General features: G+C 45.0%; 1 protein-coding gene across 5 annotated transcripts in view; it reads left to right on the top strand.

The window, feature by feature from the left end:
* The window catches only part of FAT3 (FAT atypical cadherin 3), a 452,709-nt gene that overhangs the window by 103,232 nt on the left and 324,665 nt on the right, over nucleotides 1–24,812 (top strand). For all 5 annotated transcript variants that reach the window (XM_035116283.3, XM_035116282.3, XM_035116279.3 and 2 more), the window contains exon 2: nucleotides 12,970–16,278. In XM_035116283.3, the coding sequence (XP_034972174.3) occupies nucleotides 12,987–16,278 (3,292 nt within the window). In that variant the 5' untranslated portion in view covers nucleotides 12,970–12,986. The remainder of the gene's footprint in view (nucleotides 1–12,969; nucleotides 16,279–24,812) is intronic.

Raw genomic sequence — 24,812 nt, 5'->3', positions numbered from 1 at the left:
ATAGAGTTGCATAGATGCTTTCTTGCTATAATTGTTCCAATAAGTTGGGGCTTTGGAAGAAGAAGAACGCTCAGAGGTGAAGGCAGATGAATGCTTTGTATTCTCATCACCAGAGAGGGTGGCAGGGGGAGAGGAGTCTTAACTTTGGCAATTAATCTGTGCAGTTTGCTTTGAGTCTAGAGCTGGCTGAAGTTCGAGCCACTGTGGAAATCTTGGGTTTGTTTATGGAAGCGTTGGCACTTTGGGTTATGTTGTGAATCTTGAGTTGCAACCAAGAAAGTCAATGCTTGTGTAAAGATTATAAAAGAGGGTTTGTCTTCTTTCTGCATTTAGTCTTGCGATGTTTTGTGTACAGAAGTAAGTTACCCTGGTATACAGTATATACTGAACGATAGAGTACCTCAAAAGGAGTGAATTGGGCTACTGAGGATTTGCAGAACCTTGTTTAACAGGACACAAAGAGTTGTCTATGTATCTGCTAGCTAGCCAAAGGCTTGGTGGATTTCTCCTAGAAAGTTGTAATGCAGGGGTCCACAAACTTACCCGGCTTTGGGCCGAATGCCCGCCGCGCCGATTGCGTGGTGCGCCGGGGGGTGGGGGAGCGCACACGGGGGTGTGCGGCTGCGCGCGTCCATGTGCATGCGCAAACGCTATTTCTGGCACACTCCTGACCTGGAAAGCGCCGGAAATAGCTTGTGCGCATGTGCAGAAGCCTCCTCCGACCTGGAAGCGCACCGGAAATGACGCTTGCGCGTGTGCACAAGCTATTTCCGTTGCTTTTCCGGGTCGGAAGTCGGCAGCTGCGCCGCACCGCGCTGGTAAGAGCGGGCGGTGGCAGCGGGGGTCCCTGGGGGCCGCATAAAAGAGCATCGGGGGCCGTATGTGCCCCCGGGCCGTAGTCTGGGGACCCCTGTTGTAATGCCATGTTTAGGTGAGCCTATTCTGAAAGGAAGTGCACAGTTTGGTGGCTGTAGCACCAAACCTCCCCACAATGCTAGCTTTAAGACTTCTTAGATTTAATTGGTGAGGTTGACAGAGCAATGTCACAGAACTTGCAGCTAGGCTTCATGTGGAATTATTGGCTGTGGTGTTGCAATAACTTGCGAAGGAGCTCAGAATGACAGCCCTACCTTCATAGCCCCCCGAGGAGAGTTGAAAAATGCAGGTAGCACTGTGGATTCATTATTACACACACACACACACACAGAGAGAGAGAGAGAGAGAGAGAGAGAGAGAGAGAGAGAGAGAGAGAGAGAGGGAGGAACAGACACAGACACATCTCTAAGCATTGCACATCACCATATCAATTTAGTAAGGTCAACATAAGAACATAAGGCACAGCATAAGTACATAGTTCAGGCCAATGGCCCACCTAGTTCAGCTTCCTGTTCTCACAGTGGCTAACCAGATGCCTGTGGGAAGCTTGATTGCAATCCTATGCAGTTTCTTAGGAGTAACAGCCACTGAATTTAGTGGCGCTTACCACTGACTGCATGGGACGGGGTGGCGCTGTGGTCTAAACCACTGAGCCTAAGGCTTGCTGATCAGAAGGTCGGCGGTTCGAATCCCCACGACAGAGTGAGCTCCCGTTGCTCGGTCCCAGCTCCTGCCCATCTAGCATTTCAAAAGCACACCAGTGCAAGTAGATAAATAGGTACCGCTCCAGCAGGGAGGTAAACGGCGTTTCCGTGCACTGCTCTGGTTTCGCCAGAAGTGGCTTAGTCATGCTGGCCACATGACCTGGAAAAACTGTCTGCGGAAAAATGCCATCTCCCCTGGCCAGTAAAGCGAGATGAGCGCTGCAACCCCCAAGTCGTCTGCGACTGGACTTAACTGTCAGGGGTCCTTTACTTTTACCTTTTTACCACTGACTGCATCAGTTCAGCTTGCGAAACACTTTGCAGTTCCACCCCCGGAAGCCATGTGCGTTGTGAGAAGGTGAACAAACTGGAAAAGACAGCGTTCTGGTATTTAAATAAATTGGCCACAGCTCTATTGGTTCCAGATGTAGGTAGGATTTGGCCACAGGCATTGGGCATATACCCCTCTCAGCATCCTGAGGCATGGCAGGGTTGATCATGCGATAGATGGTTCCATCGCAAGACGCGGTCTCTGCGTGGATGGCCCCCCTCCCATGCCGCTGAAGGAAGCTCTGTGGCCCATCTTCCACTGGCCTTGGCTTCTGGGCAGAACCTTTGGTTTCCCTAGGAGTTCTGCCACTGATGCCATAGCTCACGTTCTGGAAAAAAAAATGTCCTGGGAATGGCTTATGGAATATGGAAAAGAAATTGTAAACAGATAAGAATATTGGCAGGATTATTGTAATAACCTGCAGTTTTTTAAGAGTATATATTTAAAGCAGAGGAATAAATCAGCAAATTAAGTCCATTTGGATATGCAGAAATATGAAAAATAAATATAAGGATCCACGGGGGGGGGGGGGGATCAAGTTTTGAAATGTCAGAATGATTGTAACATTATTGAAATGTATAAAACTGAAAATCATAAATAAAATATATAAAAGGAGGAAAAGACCTGGGACCATGATCCCACCACATTCACCCTCAACTATACAGCTGGAAATGGGATTGTTGTTGTTGTTGTTGTTGTTGGGGATTGTTGTTGTTGTTGTTTTCCATTTATATACCACCCTTTATCAAAAGATTTTCGGGAATTGTTATAGAGAATCTATGTACAAATGTTGCAAACAAGTAAGTAAATAAATAGTAGTAGTAGTAGTAGTAATAAATTGCTCCATGGAAGAAAACAATGTCAGAGAGGAGTCCTGTCTATCTATCTATCCATCCATCTATCCATCTATCTAGCCATGCATACAAACAAACAAACAAACAAACAAACAAACAAACAAAAACATACATACATGGCACAATTTTCATCTGAGATGGCTTCCAGGCAGATGGCTGTGCACACATACCTTTCCCCATGAAGGAACTGTGTTGTTGTTGTTGTTGTTGTTGTTGTTGTTGTTGTTGTTGTTGTTGTTGTTGTTGTTGTTGTCATTTATCAAAAAGATTTTTGGGAACTATTATAGAGAATCTATGTACAAATGTTGCAAACAAGTAAATAATAATAATAATAATAATAATAATAATAATAATAATAATAAATAGCTCCATGGGAAAAAACAATGTCAGAGAGGAGTCCTGTCATCCATCCATCCATCCATCCATCCATCTATCCATGCATACAAACAAACAAACAAACAAACAAAAACATACATACATGGCACAATTTTCATCTGAGATGGCTTCCAGGCAGATGGCTGTCCACACATACCTTTCCCCATGAAGGAACTGTATTCCTTAAGCTTCCAGATCTGAACCAGCCCACACATAAAACCTGCTGTGTCAGCATTTGTTCTCAGAACTTACTTTGGTGATGGCCTCCTGGCAAAGGCTGTTGATAAGCAAGCAGTAGCTTTCTGCCTCATGCATAGGAAGGCTCCTTGAGGTTCCTTTATAAACATTTTTCTTTTAGACGAGCAATATATCTCCCAGTTCATTTAATAAAATAAAGTCATTGTCTCTGAGGCGTAGAAAGCACAGATAATACTACAATATCATTTGGACATAAATTCATGGGACAGGTGCAAAATTGAGCTTTTTTTATTTTTTGCGGTCGCCTTGGCTTTATTGAAATTCCGTTCATAAAGCTTCCAGCTTTCGAATGCCAAAATCTGTTTCAGGCTTCCTTTTTAGAAAATGACATATAGAAATGTATTATGCCCATAGTAGTTACTCTTGTGTGTCACAAGCGTCAGCTTCTGTAAGGGAGGAATGCTACTGCGGTGGAGGCTTTTAATATATATCCGCGTCTGTGTAAAGTTTGAAGTTGTCAATGGAGGCTGAATATATACACATTTATGTACATATACACATTTATGCACAGCTTGCCAGCTTGCATTGCAAGGCTGGCAAGTCCTTGGAGAGCAGCCAATTTTTTGCAGACCAAGGAAGGCTGCAAAACCAAGTACTGCAGATTTTGCAGGCCCAGGTAGACCTTTGAACCAGACGGCATCTCGAGTCCCTGGTGGACCAATATACAGAGCTGGAGAGGATGCGTTCTGGGCTTTGCGAAAACAGTCAAGATCCAAGGATCCCCAGGCATGTACCTCCAGACGGTGGAGACGGTCAGGCACCATCCTGGCACCCGGGCATCTTCACTTGGTTGCAAGCGGATGATAGTCAGGTGCAAAAGGCGCCTGGCAAATTTCTAATGCTCACTCAACCGCACAATGCACCTGACCCGGTCAGAATTAAACACAGCCGGGGCAGGAGTGGTGTTGGGACTGTTGGTGAACTGCTGTCTGTAGACACTTTCCTCGGGCTGAACAAGTTCCGCTGCAGCCAGCGGAAATTGGGGTGGGATGAAAGAAAGAGCTGGTCTTTGCAGGAGCCGGTGATGGCCGCAGTGACAGACACAACTACAGTTGCAGTAGAGATTCCATCCAACATATTCCCACCTATGAAGGAGTGAGTCTGCGGGGAGCTGCCCAGTAGATGAAGCAGGCAGGGACTTTGGGCACCCGAAGAGTGGCCATTCTACTGAGGCTGTGCCAACTTACACTGAGGACTTGATCATCTCACAATTTGAAGTAGTCTTCTCCAGTCTTGAGGTCCTTGCTGCTGACTGAAGGCATCCGCCTCTTTCCTTTTCACATAGAAACCTATGCAGGGACAAGTCTGAAACCACCATTGTAGCGTAACAATATCATGTCTTGTGATTAAAGATGGGTGAATCTGTCAGTTGTGGCCTTTCTCAGTTTTTCACCTTAAGTTTAGTTCTCTTACATTTCTATATCGGTTACGATGACTTTTCTAAAGAGTCTCGTGAAGATTCACCAGCATTTTAGTGCAAGGTACACACATTTTTGGGACGTGGGTGGCGCTGTGGGTTAAGCCACTGAGCCTAGGGCTTGCCGATCAGAAGGTCGGTGGTTCGAATCCCCGCGCCAGGGTGAGCTCCCGTTGCTCGGTACCAGCTCCTGCCAACCTAGCAGTTCGAAAGCACGTCAAAGTGCAAGTAGATAAATAGGTACCGCTACAGCGGGAAGGCAAACGGCGTTTCCATGCACTGCTCTGGTTCGCCAGAAGCGGCTTTGTCATGCTGGCCACATGACCTGGAAGCTGTACGCCGATGAGCGCTGCAAGCCCAGAGTCGGCCACGACTGGACCTAATGGTCAGAGGTCCCTTTACCTTTACCTTTTACACACATATTTGTACACAGCACTGGCCAATATACATACTTTTGCAAAGCAGCTTTTGCCAATATAATATACGTGGTTTTACACACTATTTTCACCAGCACATGCATTTTAAAGCACACTTTACCTTACGGAGTTTTCCACACATCGCATGGCTGAAGAACCGCAGTGCAAAATTTGGAGAAGTGTGAATTTTGGAAGATGACGGTGGGTTTTTTTTAGTTCACAAATCGTTTCAGAAAGTGCAAGTTGGGTAGATTGGCCTTTAAATGTGAACTGAATCAAATCTTCTTCCTCAGTCCTACATGCCCTGTCGCTCTGTCCCTGCCTTTTCCTTAACTATATTTTGTGTTACAGGTAGGTAGCTGTGTTGGTCTGAGTCGAAGCAAAATAAAAAAATTCCTTCAGTAGCACCTTAAAGACCAACTAAGTTTTTATTTTGGTATGAGCTTTCGTGTGCATGCACACTTCTTCAGATGCGAAGAAGTGTGTCTTTGAGAGGGTTGTTTCCTGGTCAGTGTTTTGTGGGGTGTCTTTTGCTAAAACCATCTAAACATGTTTCCTGGTAGTCTAGGGCAGCTTCTAGATTTTCCTGTGATACTTACTTTTATGCCTGAACGCTGAAAATATCTGTGCTTTTCTGTTCCAAAACATATTTGCTGAATCAGATAAAGTCTCCCAAACCAGGGAGGAAGTTTGCAAACATTTTTGTGGCATGTGGAAATGAAAAGCAATTGTGGATGTGATGCAAAAGATTTTTTTTTTAAGGGAATATGCACATTTGAGCCCATGCAGCATATTCTGAAAAGGCTAGATAGCAACAAAAAGTTGCTGGTGTCTCTTTATTTACATGTTACATACGTAGCTCAGAGGGCCGTGCATTTGGCAGTGTAGTGAGGATGGATAGGAATATGCTCAGAATGTGCTCAGCCTTTGGAAAAGAAAAGAGCAAAAGAATACGCTGTGGATTTAGGACATATGGAGTCACTGTCACTTTTGTGGGCACATCACATTGTATTGAGTTATTTAGACTTCAGCGTTTGACAAGGACTTAAAATTCTACAGCTTGCTTGCGTTCTGTCACCAGACTCTGTCGGGCAGTCGAGTGGAGTACCCCACGTGCTCACTTTGACGTTTTAAATTATTGATTTAAAGACCCTGGTCTCTGAACTTAAAAAGGCCACTTTTTGAATGTTAACGAGCATGATTAGGAAATAGTATCCTAGAGCCTTAGAGCTGGAATGATCTGAAGTTTCATCTAGTTGAAGACAGACTCAATACATTAACCCCCGTCTCTTGAGGATATGAATGCATTAGGAATCTTTTTTATGAGCAACAGTTGGAAAAAATGTCTTTCTGTCCTTGAAGATAGGAAGCGCTCTCTCTCTCTCTCTCTCTCTCTCTCTCTCTCTCTCTCTCTCTCTCTCTCTCTCTCTCTCTTTCTCTCTCTCTCTCACACACACACACACACAGAGAGAGAGAGAGAGAGAGAGAGAAAGTATTATCTATCACAGGGGTAGCGAACCTGTTGCTGGTGGTCTCCGACTCCCATCAACCCCAGCCAGTATGGCCAATGGTCAGGATGATGTGAGTTATCATCTCACCATATCTGAAGGCGGCTGGTTCCCCATGTATGAGCTTGATACCTAGAGCTGTGTGTGTGGTTTTTTTGGTAGACAAATTTGATATTTGGACTCTCGAGCTGCAGCTGAACCAAAGTTAGATTGAGTGTCTATGGACAAGTTACTGTTTCTCAGGCTAACGTTATTGTAGTGTGGATGGTGAAGTGGAGCTCTGTGTATGTCTCTTTCTACTCCTTGGGAGATGCGTGGTACATAAAACAAAAAAAACCTCAAAAATAAATACAGTTCCCTCTGGAATACCTGAGCACAGGTTGTGATCCACCTGCTAACGCCAAGAGCAGTTATGGGATTTACGCAACATGCTTGGAGCTATGGTTGCTTGTGTGGAAATGAAAGGACTTTGAGAAGGAAGAAAAAATAGCCGCTAGTAGTCTTCTCTAAATGCTTCGCATTAGAGCTTGTGCAAATGTTTACACAGTGTTTTAATAACACTTCACATGCCAATAAGCAGCACATTCGGATTTAGCTTCACTGTATTCACAGTTTCTGTAGTGTAGCCCTTCTTCTAAACTTCTTCTACATGTAGAAGGCCATCTTTTGAGGTAGCCTAGTTGGTTCAGTTGACATAACGGCAGACTATGGTTTGTCCCTTCAGAAACGAGCGGTGGCACACATTAAACTCACATGTGTCCTTGTACTCCTTCGTGAGTAGCAGAAGGAGATAAGAAATTTCTCCTCTTGGTTTATCTCAAGACATACTGTGTTTGGGGCCCCCGACTTGGCTTGGGGGGGGGAGAACAATGGTTTGTGCAATCCATTGTTCATTGTATAGGGATGAATAGGCAGATGGGTGTACTGTCATACCTTGGATCTTGAATGGAATCCCTTCTGGAAGTCCGTTCGACTTCCGAAAAGGTTCGGAAACCAAGGCACGGCTTCCGATTGGCTGCAGGAGCTTCCTGCACTCAATCAGAAGCCGTGTCGGATGTTTGGGTTCCAAAGAACATTCGCAAACTGGAACACTCACTTCCAGGTTTGCGCCGTTCGGGAGCCGAAACGTTCAAGTCGCAAGACGTTCGAGAACCAAGGGTCGACTGTGCTGCAAAGTAAAAAGGGAAGCTTCTGATCTTCGCTTGCATGCTGAGAGAGGGAAGGTGCCGAAGAAGCACGTAGATCTGAGGCTCTCCATTCCTTGTACTCTTAATATCAAACCGTGGGCTGTCATTGCATCCTAATTGAGGAAATGTAGGTGGTCCTTTTCAGAATGTGAAGATTGGCTCCTTTAATGTAGTGTCATTGATGACTGCCCCCCCCCAATGCTTTTTTGCCTGCCTGCATTTCTTGTAACCGTAGGTGAAGTTACACGCTGCCCATATACCGAGGAAAGGAAATAGCTCTAAATTCCATCAGTATGGTAATGATGTATTTGTCTTGGACTTGGAAAATTTGCATTTACAAGGTGAATGGCTTCAGAGCCTTCTTAGCACTGCGAGAGACTAGTATCTGTTGTCAAAGGGTGCTGTTCGCCTAACTAAAGTCACCTTGGCTGGTGCTGTGCATATTTGGAGCATGACTTCCATTTTTAATTAACACTGTTGCACAAAAGAGAGCTCATGCCCGCCCACCCCTTTTAATGAAACCTGCGCTGTTCTAAGTCGTTTCCTGCTTGGATGTTTTAAAACCGCACACAAGTAATCTTCCACTTGAAACCATAATATTTAGCTGAGCGGGTTTTTTTCTTCTGCCCTAAATCAGAAATGTTTACGAAGTGATTTTTGTCCGTTCACGTTCTGCTCCTTTGTAATGGGCTGCGTGTTATCACATTACATTTCCTGCCTTCTAAACATGACATGGCTCCATAAAACAAATGCCCAACAAGAAAGAGCCTTCAGAAAACATATGTTATTCTTGTTCCCTCAGAGAATCCTGTTTGCCCGGCCGAACAGTCAATGCCAGAGGTTCGTTAAGGAACAGTTTCTATCATCTAAACCTTGAAAACAAGGTTTCAATTAGGTGTAGCGAACCCGGTTCTGCTCAGATGCTATTGGACTCCCATTTCCCACCAGTCTAGCCAGCATGCCAAGTGGTCAGGGTTGCTGGGAGTTGCAGTCTACCAGTGTCTGAAGGGTGCCATGTTGGATATCCCCAATCCCAACCACAAGCTATAAGAATGGAAGCCTGTGATCTGACCAGGGGTGCCAACTTGAATAAAATATTGGAGGCGGGGGCAGGTAAGCCCTGCCCCCAATATTTTATTCAAGTTGGCACCCCTGGTCAGATGGACCATGGACACCATTTGAATGGCAATGCCCATCAACTTTTGGGGGCCCAGCCCCCTCAAATATTTTATGGGGGGGGAGGGACCTTGGACCTTAGGAGTTGGGTCCTGTAGACCTGGTGCTTCTGTTTGTGGCTGAGGCCAGGAACATCCATTGTATTTGCCTCCAAGATGGTAGGGGGGGGGGATGTCCTCTGTGTCGCAAGATGGCCCAAGGTCCACCATAATGGTAGGAACAAACCATTATCTCTAGAATCTCTAGCTCCTTGGTCTATGTCTCTTGGCAGCTGCAGAGGAGGTTAACTAATGCCAAGCTCCCCCTGATCTCTTTCCTATATAGCAGAAAGGAGAAGGGGCCATAGGCAGGTTGTTTTGGGTGACATCCTTGAATCACGTGTTACTTTTCATCAATTCAGTGATGTGATTTTCAGGAGGTGGGAACACAGTGGATCCCCCCCCCCCCCCCAATACACTGCTTAGCTGGTGGAGCAGTTTCTCTGTATATTTCCAATAATGAGCAAGTCTCTGGCATGCTGTGCTGTTTTCTCTTGGCTGGGTTTATTGTTTTTGCCACTGCTATTGATTTTGCTATTTTTATTTTTTGCATATTTGTGTACGTTTTCAGTGTTCTGAAATTTACTAGGCTGCCGTGGGAATTTTATTGAAGGGTTGGGTATGAATCCCTAAAATAAAGAAATGCAGTTTTTTTAAAAAAATGCTCCCCTGTGAACCTTAGGGATGTAGAAAGGCAGCGATTTCCCTTCCGATCTGTATTCATTACCGTCAGCACTGTTTTCATCCTACTGTTTCAGTTCAGTTTCTGCCAAATATTTGTCTCACTGTCAGCTATTTAATGTGAGTTATACAGGTTTTCCCCAAGGGTAGGACCTTAAACAAGATTCATATGGCAAGAAAGAGGATTTTGGTTTAATGGAAGGAAGAACTTGATAATGGCATGAGCAGCTAGACCATGAGGTACCGATGTGTTGCCCTCCATAAGTTGCTGCAATCCACCTTTAGCTTCAGCCAGCATGACTAGGGAAGATTGGGGTTGTAGTCCAACAGCAATTGGAGACTACCATGTTGGCTGCCCTGCTGGTCAGTATTCACACAGTTCAAAGATGGAGCTAACTCTTTGTCAGCAAAAACACAATCTCCACAAACGTGACTGATTCTCAGCCTAATGAACAGAGCAGCTCATTCCCAGTGGCCTTCCTCCATGAAAATTAGTTGCAGAGACTGAAAGTCCCCGCCTCCTCACCAGGGCTTTTCCCAAGCATCTGCATGCAACTCTGCCCCCTCCAACCTTTTCATGCCTCTCCTGATTCTGGGTTGAAAGCAGAGATAAGATCTTGTTGCAGCCGGAACGGGAGACACCCACTTCACTATCCTGACTCAGCTCTGTGTCTTGGCCTCCCTCACCCCCATCCTCTGCTCCATCTTCTGCCTCTGATTCCGGACTTCTCTCTGCCACAGACTCTCCCAGCTCACTAAGTCCTGTTGCCTCTTCAGTTTCCAACACCTCCTCCTCTCAATCTTCTCCCACTTCATTGTGCTACCACCACTCTCTGGGTTGTGCCATCTTCTCTTGTTGGTTTCCCATCTGGTTCCTCCCACCATTCCTCTGCATCCAACCAGTCCACGACACCCTGAGTAAGACAATGCAACAGACTGTCCCAGAAGGGGGTGGACTTGCTTTCATTTTTGACGCTTTTTAGCAGTAGATGGATGATCACCTGTCAGAGATGTTATAGCAGTAGATTTCCTGCCCTGTCAGGTGTTGAACTCGAGGACCTTTGGGGTCTGTTCCACTCTATGATTCCCTGAATGCTTTTTAGTGCCAGTCCAACCTGCTTTCCTGATACCACCAGCGAAGGAACCAGCTTCCTAGCTGCTCAGACTTGCCAGGGATCAATACAAGGTGGAAGAAAAGAGTAATGTATGAAAGAAAAGAGTAATGTATGAAAAGTAAACAGTTTGAAAAAGCTGCATGTCTTGACGAAACACACAGGAGAGTTGATCAGGTATTATTGATTAATGCGCTTTGCAGTTGAATATAGACTCTGGGGTCGGAGCTAAGGTGCTTTGTGGGAGTGTTGTAACATCATTGCAATAAATCGATTTCCACTAGTACTTAAAAACCAGCAGCAGAGTTATAGAATTATACTCAGTTTGAAAGGACGACTCTGGTCTGAAATCATGCCATAAAAAAATTATGTGCAGCTCATAGAAATTTCCACTGTTCTCAGAGGCACCTTCCTCTCTCTTCTACACCTTGCTATTTTTCATGTTTTAAAGTCTCACTAAAATTATGGCCACTCCACTGCCAGTGTCATAGATGAGCATTCATGGTGTATAGCAAACAATGGGTGTTTTCATAACTGAAGTCCATTAGCTTGTTTCGTGAAACAAGATAACTGAGTGCCCGAGCTTCAGGGAAGCATCAGGAATCAGTAGGGAACAAGGTGCTTTTTACCAAACAACCTAACCCGTGATTTGTTCTTTGTCTAGCATATCCTTTGCAAATTGAATAAGAAGAATTGGTGAAATATTGGCCGTCGTTATTTATAGGTCAGAAAAAATATTTTCCTGAAATTAATAACATAAAAAGGCTTAGGGAGCTGGGTATGTTTAGCCTGGAGAAGAGAAGGTTAAGGGGTGATATGATAGCCATGTTCAAATATATAAAAGGATGTCATATAGAGGAGGGAGAAAGGTTGTTTTCTGCTGCTCCAGAGAAGCGGACACTGAGCAATGGATTCAAACTACAAGAAAGAAGATTCCACCTAAACATTAGGAAGAACTTCCTGACAGTAAGAGCTGTTCGGCAGTGGAATTTGCTACCAATGAGTGTGGTGGAGTCTCCTTCTTTGGAGGTCTTTAAGCAGAGGCTTGACAGCCATCTGTCAGGAATGCTTTGGTGGTGTTTCCTGCTTGGCAGGGGGTTGGACTGGATGGCCCTTGTGGTCTCTTCCAACTCTACGATTCTATGATTCTATGAAAAAAACAACACACAGTGGGATTACTTAAACAGCAGAATTCATCCTAGGGAAAAGTTTGGAAAGGCAGCCTTTCAAAGTCACTTTTAAATTTTTGGTAGGGAAAAATGTTCCATCATTATGTGGGGCAAATTATGTGGCGAGGGAAGGTACAGGCTCAGGGTCAGATCCAGGTTCGTGATCCCCGCCAAGTTGTGTCTGATGCCCCCAACATTTGGTGACGCCCACCCACATCCCAGCAACAGTGGGCTTTCCGGTGCCTATGCACTCTCAGTACATGTCTGCAATGCACTTCCAGCAGTGGGTCTTTGTTCATAGAGGCCAGGGCAAGTAGGAGCCAGGGTTACTGGGCAGGTTTTGGCACCGCCACAACATTTCAGCGAGTTCAGCTCTTTGCTTTTCCCCATGTGAGTGAATGACAGTCCTTTGGGCATGCAAGAATAAAGGATGCATTTCCAGTTGAAGGTAGAACTTGACCCATGCTTATGGTGGTCTCATTGGCTGGAGGAGGTTCCCATATATCTCTCAGACTCCCCCCCCCTTATTACAGCTTATTTATTGGTATCTATGGTCAGAGCTGAATATCTCACTCATGCTAAAGCCAGGTTGAACAGGTTGTGACCCACCAAGATGTAAACCTGTCATATTTGCTCATTGAAAGTTGATTTATGTTTGTGGTCAACCAGCTATTCTGCAACATGGGTTGTTCAGGTTTCTCTAGAATGTGATAGGCTATTTGGAGAGTGGGGCAGAATGTTAGGAACGGATTTATTTATTTATTTATTTATTAAAAAACAGTAATGTATAAGCACAGTTGAGTAATGGCAGCATGTGGAATATTTGTCTTCCACTAATCTATTCCTATCTTTTTTCTTTTCTTAAAGGATGAAAGAATGATGTGATGGAGAGAAATATGGGCCATTGGTCAGGTCCTTTGGCCCCCACGCCTGGCCTAGTCTTCCTGCTTGTTCAGCTCTTGGCCAACGCCTGCCATGGCCTTCAAGGGGCAATGCCATTTGGCTTCCACTTCACACATTCCGTATACAACACCACAGTGTACGAGAACTCTGCGGCACGGACCTACCTTAACAGCCAAAGTAGAATGGGCATCACCATGGCGGACCTCTCTTGGGATATCAAATACAGGATAGTGTCTGGCGACGATGAAGGCTTTTTCAAGGCAGAGGAAGTTGTAATAGCCGATTTCTGCTTCCTTAGGATAAGGACTAAAGGTGGGAATTCTGCCATATTGAATCGAGAAATCCAGGACAACTATTTGTTGATCATCAAGGGCTCTGTCCGCGGAGAAGACTTGGAAGCGTGGACGAAAGTGAACATCCAGGTTTTAGACATGAACGATTTGCGGCCTTTGTTTTCACCAACCACCTATTCCGTAACCATAGCAGAGAGCATTCCTCTAAGGACTAGCATCGCACAGGTTACAGCGACAGATGCTGATATTGGTTCCAACGGTGAATTCTATTACTACTTTAAAAATAAAGTCGACCTCTTCTCTGTCCATCCAACTAGTGGGGTTATCTCCTTAAGCGGCCGGCTAAACTATGATGAGAAAAACCGGTATGACCTTGAAGTTTTGGCTGTGGACCGTGGGATGAAACTCTATGGTAACAATGGAGTAAGCAGCACTGCCAAACTTTACATACATATTGAGCGGATAAACGAACACGCCCCAACTATCAATGTCGTAACCCACATTCCCTTCCCTTCGGAAAAGGAGCCCACATATGCTATTGTTAATGTGGACGACTTAGATGAAGGTGCCAACGGCGAGATAGAATCTCTTTCTATTGTTGCTGGAGATCCCTTGGAACATTTCCACTTGACTAAGGATGGCAGATGGATGAACGAGTACAAAATCAAAGAGAAAAAGCCCATTGATTGGGACCATTTCCCATATGGTTGCAATCTTACGCTCCAAGCAAAAGACAAAGGGTCCCCTCAAAAGTTTTCGGCTGTGAAACTGGTACATATTGCCAGTCCCAACAGAGGAAGCAGCCCTGTAAAGTTTGAAAAGGAAACATATGATGTGGCCATCAGTGAATTCTCTCCTCCTGGAGTAGTCGTTGCTATAGTTAAACTAACTCCAGAACCGCAGGGCGAAGGATATAAATTGTCTCTCAGCGAGGATGCAGAGTATTTTAAGATTAATCCCAGGACAGGTCTAATTACCACTGCACGGCCTTTAAAAATTGTTGACAAGGAATTTTATGACTTAGAAGTAACGAACAAGGAAGGATACTTGAAAACACATGTTACTGTCAGGATAGAAGATGCCAATGATCACATCCCAGAGTTTACACAACCTTCATATAGCTCCTATGTCAATGAAAGTGTCCCTGTGGGTACTAGCATTTTGTCAGTTTCTGCTTTTGATAAGGATCGGGGAGAAAACGGCTACATCACCTACAGCATTGCTAGTCTGAATTCACTCCCCTTTTCCATCAACCAGTTTACTGGGGTTATTAGCACATCTGAAGAGCTGGATTTTGAGTCCTCCCCGGAGAGCTACAGGTTTATTGTCAGGGCCTCAGACTGGGGCTCGCCTTACCGCCATGAAAGCGAGGTGAATGTCACAATATACATAGGCAACGTAAACGATAACAAGCCGTTGTTTGAAAAGGTGGCTTGTCAGGGAGTGATTTCATCCGATTTCCCTGTTGGCGGGCACATCACAGCGGTCTCTGCTATAGACATAGACGAGTTGGAGCTTGTGAAATACAAAATAATTTCGGGTAATGAGCTGGGCTTCTTTTACCTGAATCCAGACTCGGGGGTTCTGCAGCTCAAAAAGTCCCTGTCTGGTGCAGGCGTGAAGAGCAGCAACTTTGGACTTAGGGTAACAGCAACCGACGGGGAGAATTTCGCCGATTCCATGTTTGTCAACATTTCTGTGGTTCACGGGAAAGTGTCTTCTAAAACCTTTAGCTGCCGAGAGACCAGAGTTGCACAGAGGCTGGCGGAGAAGTTGCTGAAAAAGGCTAAAGCCAACGTCAAGCTAAATACTGAAGATGGCTTCCTGGATTTCTATTCCGTGAACAGGCAGGCCCCACATTTTGACAAATCCTTTCCTTCCGACGTATCCGTCAGAGAGGACCTTCCCGTCGGGGCCACCATATTCCAAATCAAGGCCTACGATGCCGATTCCGGCTTTAACGGGAAAGTGCTGTATACCATATCGGATGGCAACACAGACAGCTGCTTTAACCTTGAAGTGGAGACAGGGCTGCTTAAGGTACTTTTGCCCCTGGATCGCGAAAAAACAGAGCTCTATCTCCTGAACATCACCATTTATGACTTAGGCAACCCCCAGAAAGCCACGTGGAGATTGCTTACTATAACCGTAGAGGATGCAAACGACAACGCGCCTCTATTTTTGCAGGAAGGCTACTCGGTTAATATGTTGGAAAGTACTGGTATTGGTGTGGAAATTATCCAGGTAGAGGCTAGAGATAGGGATTTGGGGCCCAACGGGGAAGTGACTTACTCCATATTGACAGACACGCAGCAATTTGTTATCAACAGCTCCACGGGAATAGTATACACGGGGGACCATTTAGACAGGGAATCGAAGGCAAATTATACATTAAAGATAGAGGCGAGAGACAGAGCTGAGAGTGGGCACCAGCAGTTTTCTGTCGTCCCTCTGAATGTTTTTTTGGATGACGTCAATGATTGTTCCCCAGCATTCATCCCCCCTAGCTATAGTGTGAAGGTCCTGGAAGATCTGCCAGTTGGTACCGTCATTGCTTGGCTTGAAACTCAAGACCCTGATCTTGGTCTTGGAGGACAAGTGCGCTATTCCTTGGTGAACGATTACAATGGGAGGTTTGAAATTGACAAAGCCAGCGGCGCTATCCGCCTAAGCAAAGAGCTCGACTACGAGAAGCAGCAGTTCTACAACCTAACCGTGAGGGCAAAGGATAAAGGCCGCCCGGTTTCTTTATCCTCGGTTTCCTTTGTGGAAGTCGAAGTCGTGGATGTGAATGAAAACCTCTACACCCCTTATTTTCCCGACTTCGCCGTCATTGGATCAGTGAAGGAAAACTCGCGCATCGGAACAAGCGTTTTGCAAGTGAGCGCAAGGGACGACGATACCGGCAGGGATGGCGAGATCCAGTACTCTATCCGAGATGGCAGCGGGCTTGGACGGTTCAATGTAGATGAGGAAACAGGTAAGTGTTGCTGCAAACTAAATTGGAAACGTAGGTTGTCTCGGTGGTGATTCAAGTATAGTCTCTGTGGATTATATATAATATTAGACATACTCAGAGGAGACCCATTGACGCTCATTGGCATGACTAACTTAAGCCCGTTACTTTCAGTGGGTCTACTCTTGAGTAGAACTGGTTTCTGTATATAACCATGCTCAATCTTGACCAATGGATAATCAACCCTACAAGGTGATGGAAGTGTGCACTGTTATCCACATTGGGTTGTGTAAATGGGAGCCGCACCAGATGGTTCAATTTTGGATTCCCTTTCTGTATTTTAATGTTTTGTTGGAAGCCGCCCAGAGTGGCTGGGGGAACCCGGCCAGATGGGCGGGGTATAAATAATAAATTATTATTATTATTATTATTATTATTATTATTATTATTATTATTATTCACAAGGCAGATAAGCATCAGAACCCACAATGCTTGATAGTTCTCTTCCTGTCAAGTTAATCTAGGCCAGGCACCCCCAAACTTCGGCCTTCCAGATGTTTTGGACTACAATTCGCATCTTCCCCGACCACTGGTCCTGTCAGCTAGGGATCATGGGAGTTGTAGGCCAAAACATCTGGAGGGCTGCAGTTTGGGGATGCCTGATCTAGGCACAGAAGCTTCTTTCGTGTGCACATTTGCTAGATCCGGGGTCCTTCCAGACTGGTGTGTTTTACTGTGGGTATATTTTGCAACATGTTCTCGAGGCAGCTATAATTTGTTAGTGGTGGACTTAAGTTCTGAGGTGCTTCCCCAATGCTACCACATTATTGCTTTCTGGAGGAGCTACAGTGCAGCTGAAGCAGGGCAAAAACCAAACCAGAATGTTTGTGGTATAAGAATTTACAGGATTCCATTTAATAGAAAGCTGAAAAAGAATAAAAGTCACGGGATTTCTGTGGGGTGTTATGAGATATGCACAGATTGGAAACGAAGCAGTGTGACCACCCCGAAACCTCTGCACGCACAAGCAACATTGAAAGTGGGATTGCAAGAGCATCACAGGGGGGAAAGTAACATATTTTCAATAAAAAAGCCCCTTGGTTGGGGCTTTAAAAATTAGGTGCTGGATATTAAGCTTTGGGCACGGAATGAATTCGTTCTAGCTTTTCTTTAATTATTTCAGCAGCAATGAAATCCTATCTGTCGATCACCATGAAAAAGAGTTAATTGCTCAGTTTTATCTGTCCCAGTGGAGACACAAAATCGCATGCTTTCCTTTGCTGCCGTCCTCTTACCGAAAAGCAAATGGTGGCCTATCGGTGACTCCATTACTGCCTGTGTATTATGTTGTGATAACTGTAAATAATGCAGGTTGTGGCGGCGCTGAAACAGTCGGTGCACTCCTGACCCCATCAAAAATGCGAGACTCTGCCAAATGGGCTTTTGGATGGGTGGAGCAAACATTACTGGGTTTCTTGTTCTGCATGTGTTTTGTTCAATGGAGTTGTTTGGCTTCTTTTAACGAAAAAAGGCAGTTCAGAAGGAACGTTAATTACTGTAGAAATAAGCTGTAGTAGGGTGAGCCGGCTTGATGTTTGAACCTCGTGCTTGTATCAGGTGTCCTTTTTTATTATTATTATGCAAAATGCATTAAATGTACTCATTTTCCAGAGATGATTATGGGTCTGATGGCTTTCAGAGATTTAAATTACCCCCTCACCGCCATTATGGAGCATTATCAAAACCGGGAGAAGGAAGGAGCGGAGGGATACAGCCATATGATAAAATTGCAGTTCAACAAGCTGGTTGTTTAAGTATCTAATAGCTGCTGGCGTTAATGGGACAGCTGTGACATTAGATTAAGTGAGGAAATTAGAAAGCATTAGTTTGCATTTTTTTCCAGAAATTTCATTAAGAGCCGCCTTTGCATTGAGCTTTGCCCCGAGACGAGCCGCGGATCGGCAGCGCGAACTCGCCGCCGCTGCCCCCTTCCTCTTGTCTGCTTCTTCTGTGCCAGTGAATAAAGAACCCTTAAAAGCTGGAGATCTATAGCAGAGATAAGGAAACTGTGACCTTCCAGATGTTGTTGGCCTGGATCTCACATCTGCCCCCGGCAACGTAGATGAAAGACAGCGATGGTGGGAACAGGAGTGGCTTGCCTGGTGAGGCAGAGACACAGCAGGAAGCCTCCCGTCTGAAGGGATGAGACTGCAGTAAGGTTGGGGCTGTGCAAATCCACCAGTGGACCCAATCCAGAACTACACAGTGCACCTACATAGGCCTGACCTTGCTGTCACCTATGTGCAGTCATAGATTGGGCACAGAAACTGCTTGGGTTGCCCAGTTTGGCGATATCCATAGCTGCCAAGTCTCCCATATTCCCCGGGAAATCCGTTCCTAGCTGAAAATTTTTTTGTTTTGTTTTTCCCCGGTTTATTCTGGTGCAGCGGCCATTTTGGAACTGGGCGGAGCATGCTCAGAAGCGACTTTTGATGCTGCTCTGCCCAGTTCCAAAATGGCTGCAGTGCTACTTCTGGCGCGGCGGCCATTTTGGAACTGGGCAAAGCAGCATCAAAACTCACTTCTGAGCATGCTCCGCCCAGTTCCAAAATGGCGGTCTGCTACTTCCGGCCCGGTCTGCTACTTCCGGCCCGGTCCCTTATTTCTCTGACAGCAACTTGGCAGGTATGGGTATCTGTTGGGAGAGAGATGGGAAATGTGACCCCTTTATTTCTCCTTGACCTCTCAGCAGCTCTCAATAACCATCAACCACGGTATCCTTCTGGAACGAGTGTCCAAGTTAGAAGTGGGCAGCCAGCTTTGCAGTGGTTTCAGTCCTACTTGGACGGTTGTTTCCAGAGGGTGATGCTTGAGCAGTGCTGCTTGGCCCTGTGGAGTCTTCAGTGTGGCATTCCTCAGAGCATCTCCACCCCCATTTTTCAGCCCGGACACTGAGGTCCAGCGAGAAGTGAGGTTGCAGAGGGCCTTCTCGGTGGTGACATCTGCCCTGTGGAATGCCCTCCCATCAGATGTCAAGGAAATAAACAACTATCTAACTTTAGAAGACATCTGAAGGCAGCCCTGTTTAGGGAAGTTTTTAATGTTTGTTCTTTTATCACTATTATTATTATTATTATTATTATTATTATTATTATTATTATTAATTCTGTTGGGAGCCACCCAGAGTGACTGGGAAAACCCAGCCAGATGGGCAGGTATAAATTATAAATACCTGGAATACTGTGTCCAGTTCTGGGCACCACAGTTCAAGAAGGATACTGACAAGCTGGAACGTGTCCAGAAGAGGGCAACCAAAATGGTCAAAGGCCTGGATACAATGCCTTATGAGGAACGGCTTAGGGAGCTGGGTATGTTTAGCCTGGAGAAGAGAAGGTTAAGGGGTGATATGATAGCCATGTTCAAATATATGAAAGGATGTCATATAGAGGAGGGAGAAAGGTTGTTTTCTGCTGCTCCAGAGAAGCGGACACAGAGCAATGGATTCAAGCTACAAGAAAAAAGATTCCACCTTAACATTAGGAAGAACTTCCTGGCAGTAAGAGCTGTTTGGCAGTGGAATTTGCTACCCAGGAGTGCGGTGGAGTCTCCTTCTTTGTAGGTCTTTAAGCGGAGGCTTGACAGCCATCTGTCAGGAATGCTTTGATGGTGTTTCCTGCTTGGCAGGGGGTTGGACTGGATGGCCCTTGTGGTCTCTTCCAACCCTATGTTTCTATAATAAATTATTATATTCAGTTTGATCCCCCATGCTCTTTAGCATCTATATGAAACCATTGAGTGCAGGATAGCAACATAGTTGATTCCTCCAATTTAACAGCTTGCGATGAGAAAAGTCCTGCAAGTTTTTTTTCAGAAGCAAGAGTGGGATATAAATGCAATAATAAAAAAGAGAAAATAAACAAGTTTCCCTGCTGGGAACTTTCAAGAAGCAGGGAGCAAGCATACCAGCTCCCCAATAAATACACCGTAGCGGCCCTTTCTCCCCACTGAGTTAGATACCCACACTGTAATATACGGAGCACACTTGCTAATTTGGTGCAAAGAACAGTCTTTATGTACATAGTTGTCATTCACGGGTTGCTGTGGTTGAAGTACATGATACATTTCTTTCTCCAAAGGCCTATAATTTTTTTCCCCATTTGTTATTAAAGAACAAGATGAAAAGGGTTTCTGTTTGGGCTAATTCAAACTGTTTAATCAGACATCAAGATCCCAAGCTGAATATGAAAGCCAGACAGCAGTGTATACACTCTGGGGTCTGGTTTAGGAAAAAAGGCAGTGAAAACATTTAAAAGTCTGTTTGAGCTGCAGGCCTGACACTTGCATTGTGTAAAGGTAGCGTAGTTAGCAACTACAGTACATGGTCCAGAGATTTAGCTTCAGATGACTTTTAAAGAGTTCTCTGTCTGGAAAACCATACCCCAGGAGATAGCCATAGGGTTTCCTCCCTTGTGGGATTCTGTCTCTAGGTGACAATAAGGCTTGTTCATAATGTCACTAGATAATAAGCAAACCTTTGAGTTCTGCAGGATTTTTTGTCATGTTGGATGTTAAGCATAGGAGTTGGGGTGGGGTAGGGAACTATCTTAGTGTTAAAGCAGGAGCGGGGAACCTTTTTTGGTGGCGGGGGTCACATCCTCATTCTTCCAGCCGTGGTGGGCCATGGTGACACAGCTTCGAAGCCTCGACTGCTGAAACTTCCAAGTGCAGCAGAGGGCTGTTTGAAAGCCCTTTTGCAAACACCCCAGTCTGCTATTTTAAGCCCCTGGTTCTTCGAGGTTCAAATACTAATGTGCTCTTTGCAAAAGTGTTTTCAAATGGTTTGCTGCATGCTCCTGTTCCTAACAGGAGAACTCGTGCATGAAGCTAAACTAAGCAGGGTTTAACCCCTGCTTATCAGCTGTGTTTTTCAAACATGGCCTTGTGGATCAAATGTGATTCTGTAGTGGACCAAGATTGACATGTGGGCCGGAGGGGCCCAGCCACTGTGTTAAAGCCATAAAATCTGCATTTGTCTCAGTTTTAAGACAAAGTATATCACAATTAGACTGTTCCTTGATTCCTGTGCAAGTTTCAGGTTAGCATTGCTGGGTGAAGAAACCCCAAACACCGCATTTTTGAAAAGGAGGAATAAGCTAATTTAATCCTGTTTCAATTTTTACTGGCAATCAAACATAGATCTGTTCTGTGCTGCTCAATCAAATTGCACTCTCACATTTTGCACAGTTTGTAGGAACATTTTACATGCAAAACACACACTTATAATGGTAAAATGGGGAACTTTTAAATAATAAAACAATTTTGTAACTTTCACGTGGAATACAAACCACACAGGAAAGTGCATTGCTAAATCCAGGAAAATGCGTTACATTAGCTCGGGAAGTGTCAACCCAAGAACTGCTGAATGGTATTTCATCTATAAAGTCTTCAATAAGCCTTAAGGAGAGAGAAGTTCATGTATTTTATGTGCGGCGCCTTTGTTACTACTTAGGAACTGACCCTGGCTGTTGTTTATTGGTTTTCTGGAAACCTGTAAAAGTAAGCAAAAGTACAAAGGGTGGGGGGAGAGTGAAAACAATAAAATCTATATTTTTTGCTTCTCCCATCACTGTGACAAGAGGACTGCAGTAACTGACCTAATGATCGCTGTTAAACACATCATCTCACCTTTGGGTCCTGCGTAATGAGGTGCAAATCTAATAAAGCCACACAATCTTCATTTGTGATACGCTTCCCACCTCCCCTGGATTCTTTCGAAGGCACCAAGGGACTTATTTAGATGTGACACAATTTGTACTGGGAGGACACCTTCAGTTGTCAATAAATCTCCGGTTGTTGTGCATAGCCAAGTGATTTCTAGGTGGGCCTGGTCCACCCCGTGCTTGAAAATTTCAGAACCTACAGTCTTATAGACCACCTGCCTTGTGGTCCAAGCATTCCTTCCACAACACTGTTCCACATGCTGCACTGCTGTAGAACCGGGACTGTCGTAATTCTGTACAGTGGTACCTCGACATCCGAATGACTCGACTTCCAAAGGTTTCGACTTCCGAAGTCGACAACCCTGGAAGTCTTTTTGCCGTGCGTGCGTTCTGCGCCTGCGCAGAAGCGCAAAATCGCGCTTTGCGCATGCGCAAAACGGGCACTTTGACAACTGAAGACCTCGACTTTCTAAGAGCGCCGCGGAACGGATCGCCTTCGTAAGTCGAGGCACCACTGTACTACCCTGTTTCTCATATTTTAAGACATACCCATAAAATAAGCCATAGCATGGAACAGCTGGAGCAGCCCAGAAATATGTAGAAGTCATCATTAAAAAATAAATAAGTAGATAGTGTGATGGGTTAGTTTGGACCCACCCTGCCCAAAAGATGGCCAAGTCACACCAAAGTCACAGTGTTGTACCCCAGTGAGGTGGCAAGGCTTTGCAAGAGTTTTCCCTTAAGGCCCTTGCAGGTCCTTTCTATCCCACTGGGCAGGAAGGGAGATTTGGCAAGGGCCTCTCCTTAAGGAAAACCTTGGGCAGAGCCTCACTGCTGGGTCAGGTGCGGGGGACTCTGCAAAGGCTCCTAGAGCAGATTGTGGGGCAGTACCAGGGCATTTTGCCTCAGGTGCCAAAATGTCCTTGGCTGCCCTTCTCCCAAGTTTTTCAATGATGCATTGAGAGGTGGCCAAACCTATGCCCCAAACCAAGCAAAGTTGGTCCATCATCTTGATTCAGAATGGTACCTGGCATCCAAAAGGCAGTGAATATCCCACCTTGGGGACCCTTGTGCTGAGTTTAGTGATGATATGTCAAGAAGCAGCCAAACCTTTGGAGAATGGACGGACAGAAAGGCAAACCACTTTTCAAAATATACGTCCGGGCAACGTGATCAGTCTTGGCTCTCTGGCTTGTGTACCTGCAGGATATCATGCATTTAAAAAAACACTTTTGATAGTTATATACGCACACACCAGCAGCTACAGTCACTCGGAGGCTTTTGGCCAAATGAAGCCTCACTCACAGACTCCTGTTTGATCTTAGAACAGTAGGGATCTAGAATTCATGACCTTGAAAATGCCAGATTCTGTCACTTGTATGCCCATATTTTTGTTTCCTAGATAATTAATTGCGTGTAAAGTATATCTCTACTCACAACAAGAGTCAAGTTTTTCTTATTAAAAGTTCACCTCAAGGAGGGGTATGGGAAACCTACAGATCTTTGACCACCTGGTCTAGAAAATACCTGGAGGCCGCAAACTGCTTAGGCAAAAAGTTGCTGCTTCCAGTTGCGTGAAGGACTGGAGCCAGCCCTCTCAAGGTTTGTAGGTTTTGATCGAGGTGCTTTTGATTTTGAAGCTTTTAAAGTGTTAACCTACGCTTGGGCTTTAAAGAGTTATCCCTCCTCCTTAAGTGATTCCCTGGAAATTCCATTAAGCAAAGGTGGGATTTTAAATGATTATAAATTGGGCAGACTGAATTCTTCTGAGCCCGCGCAGCAGTTTCATAACACAATTCTAAATTTTCTCATATTAAACGGCAATAGCAATTGAAATGGCCTCAAAGATGGGTTTGCATTAATCGAAACAGAAACTTTCCAGTTTAGGGGCTGGAAGTGGAAGGAGGGGGAAATGCTGTGTTTCCAAATTAACTGGTGCTAGGAACCTATAACACTAAGGAAAGCTTCAAAAGGTGGAGGCAGGGGGATCTCTTCTTGCTAGTGTTTCATCTTTGGGAGATGAGTAGGGTAAACACATTGCTCGAGACAAGCTGCATCTCATTTCAGTCTTTCCAAATGCTTCTGCAGGTATATTTGAGTTGAAGGGTGCTTTCATTTATCATTACCGTTTGAAGGAGTTTGATAAATATGTATGTTTTGCCACTGCCGAGATAGAGTTTCATTGAAAGGAAAATGTAATAAAAATGAAGATTTGGCCGGCGGGGGGAGTGGGGGTGGGGGTGACAACCAACCAGCCCTACCTTTGTTATTTTTAGCTTCCATTTTTATGAAAGGGTGTCTTATCTGTGGAACAGATCTGTTGAGGAGCTGCCTGCACCATTCATCTGAGGTTATATTAAATTCTTGGCTTAGTGGTACGTGAGCTATAAAAGGGAGGCTGGATTTGACGTCGTGCTGAGCAGTTTTTAATTACTGGAACACACAGCCTTTCTATATAGCCAGATGCTATATGGTGTGCCAAGTGTGCTATACTCCAAACGCCATTGCAGAAGAATTAAAAATGGAAAGCGTAACGCTGGTGGTCAACAAAAGAGGTTTAAAGACTGTCTCAAGGCAAATCTTTAAAAAAAATGTAGTACAAACACTGACAACTGGAAAACACTGGCCTGCGAGCACTCCAGTTAGAGAACAGCCTTTACCAAAGGTGTCATGGACTTTGAAGAAACTCGATCTCAGGACGCAAGGGAGAAACATGCTAAGAGGAAGGCACGCTTGGCAAATCTACACCATGATCAACTCCCGCCAGGAAACCAATGTCCCCACTGTGGAAGGACGTGTGGATCCAGAATTGGCCTCCACAGTCACTTACGGACCCAT

The sequence above is a fragment of the Zootoca vivipara genome, chromosome 4 (genome assembly GCF_965207765.1).
Source record: "Zootoca vivipara chromosome 4, rZooViv2.hap1.1, whole genome shotgun sequence".
Taxonomy (NCBI): Eukaryota; Metazoa; Chordata; class Lepidosauria; order Squamata; family Lacertidae; genus Zootoca; species Zootoca vivipara.
This window is presented reverse-complemented; position numbering and strand designations above follow the sequence as displayed.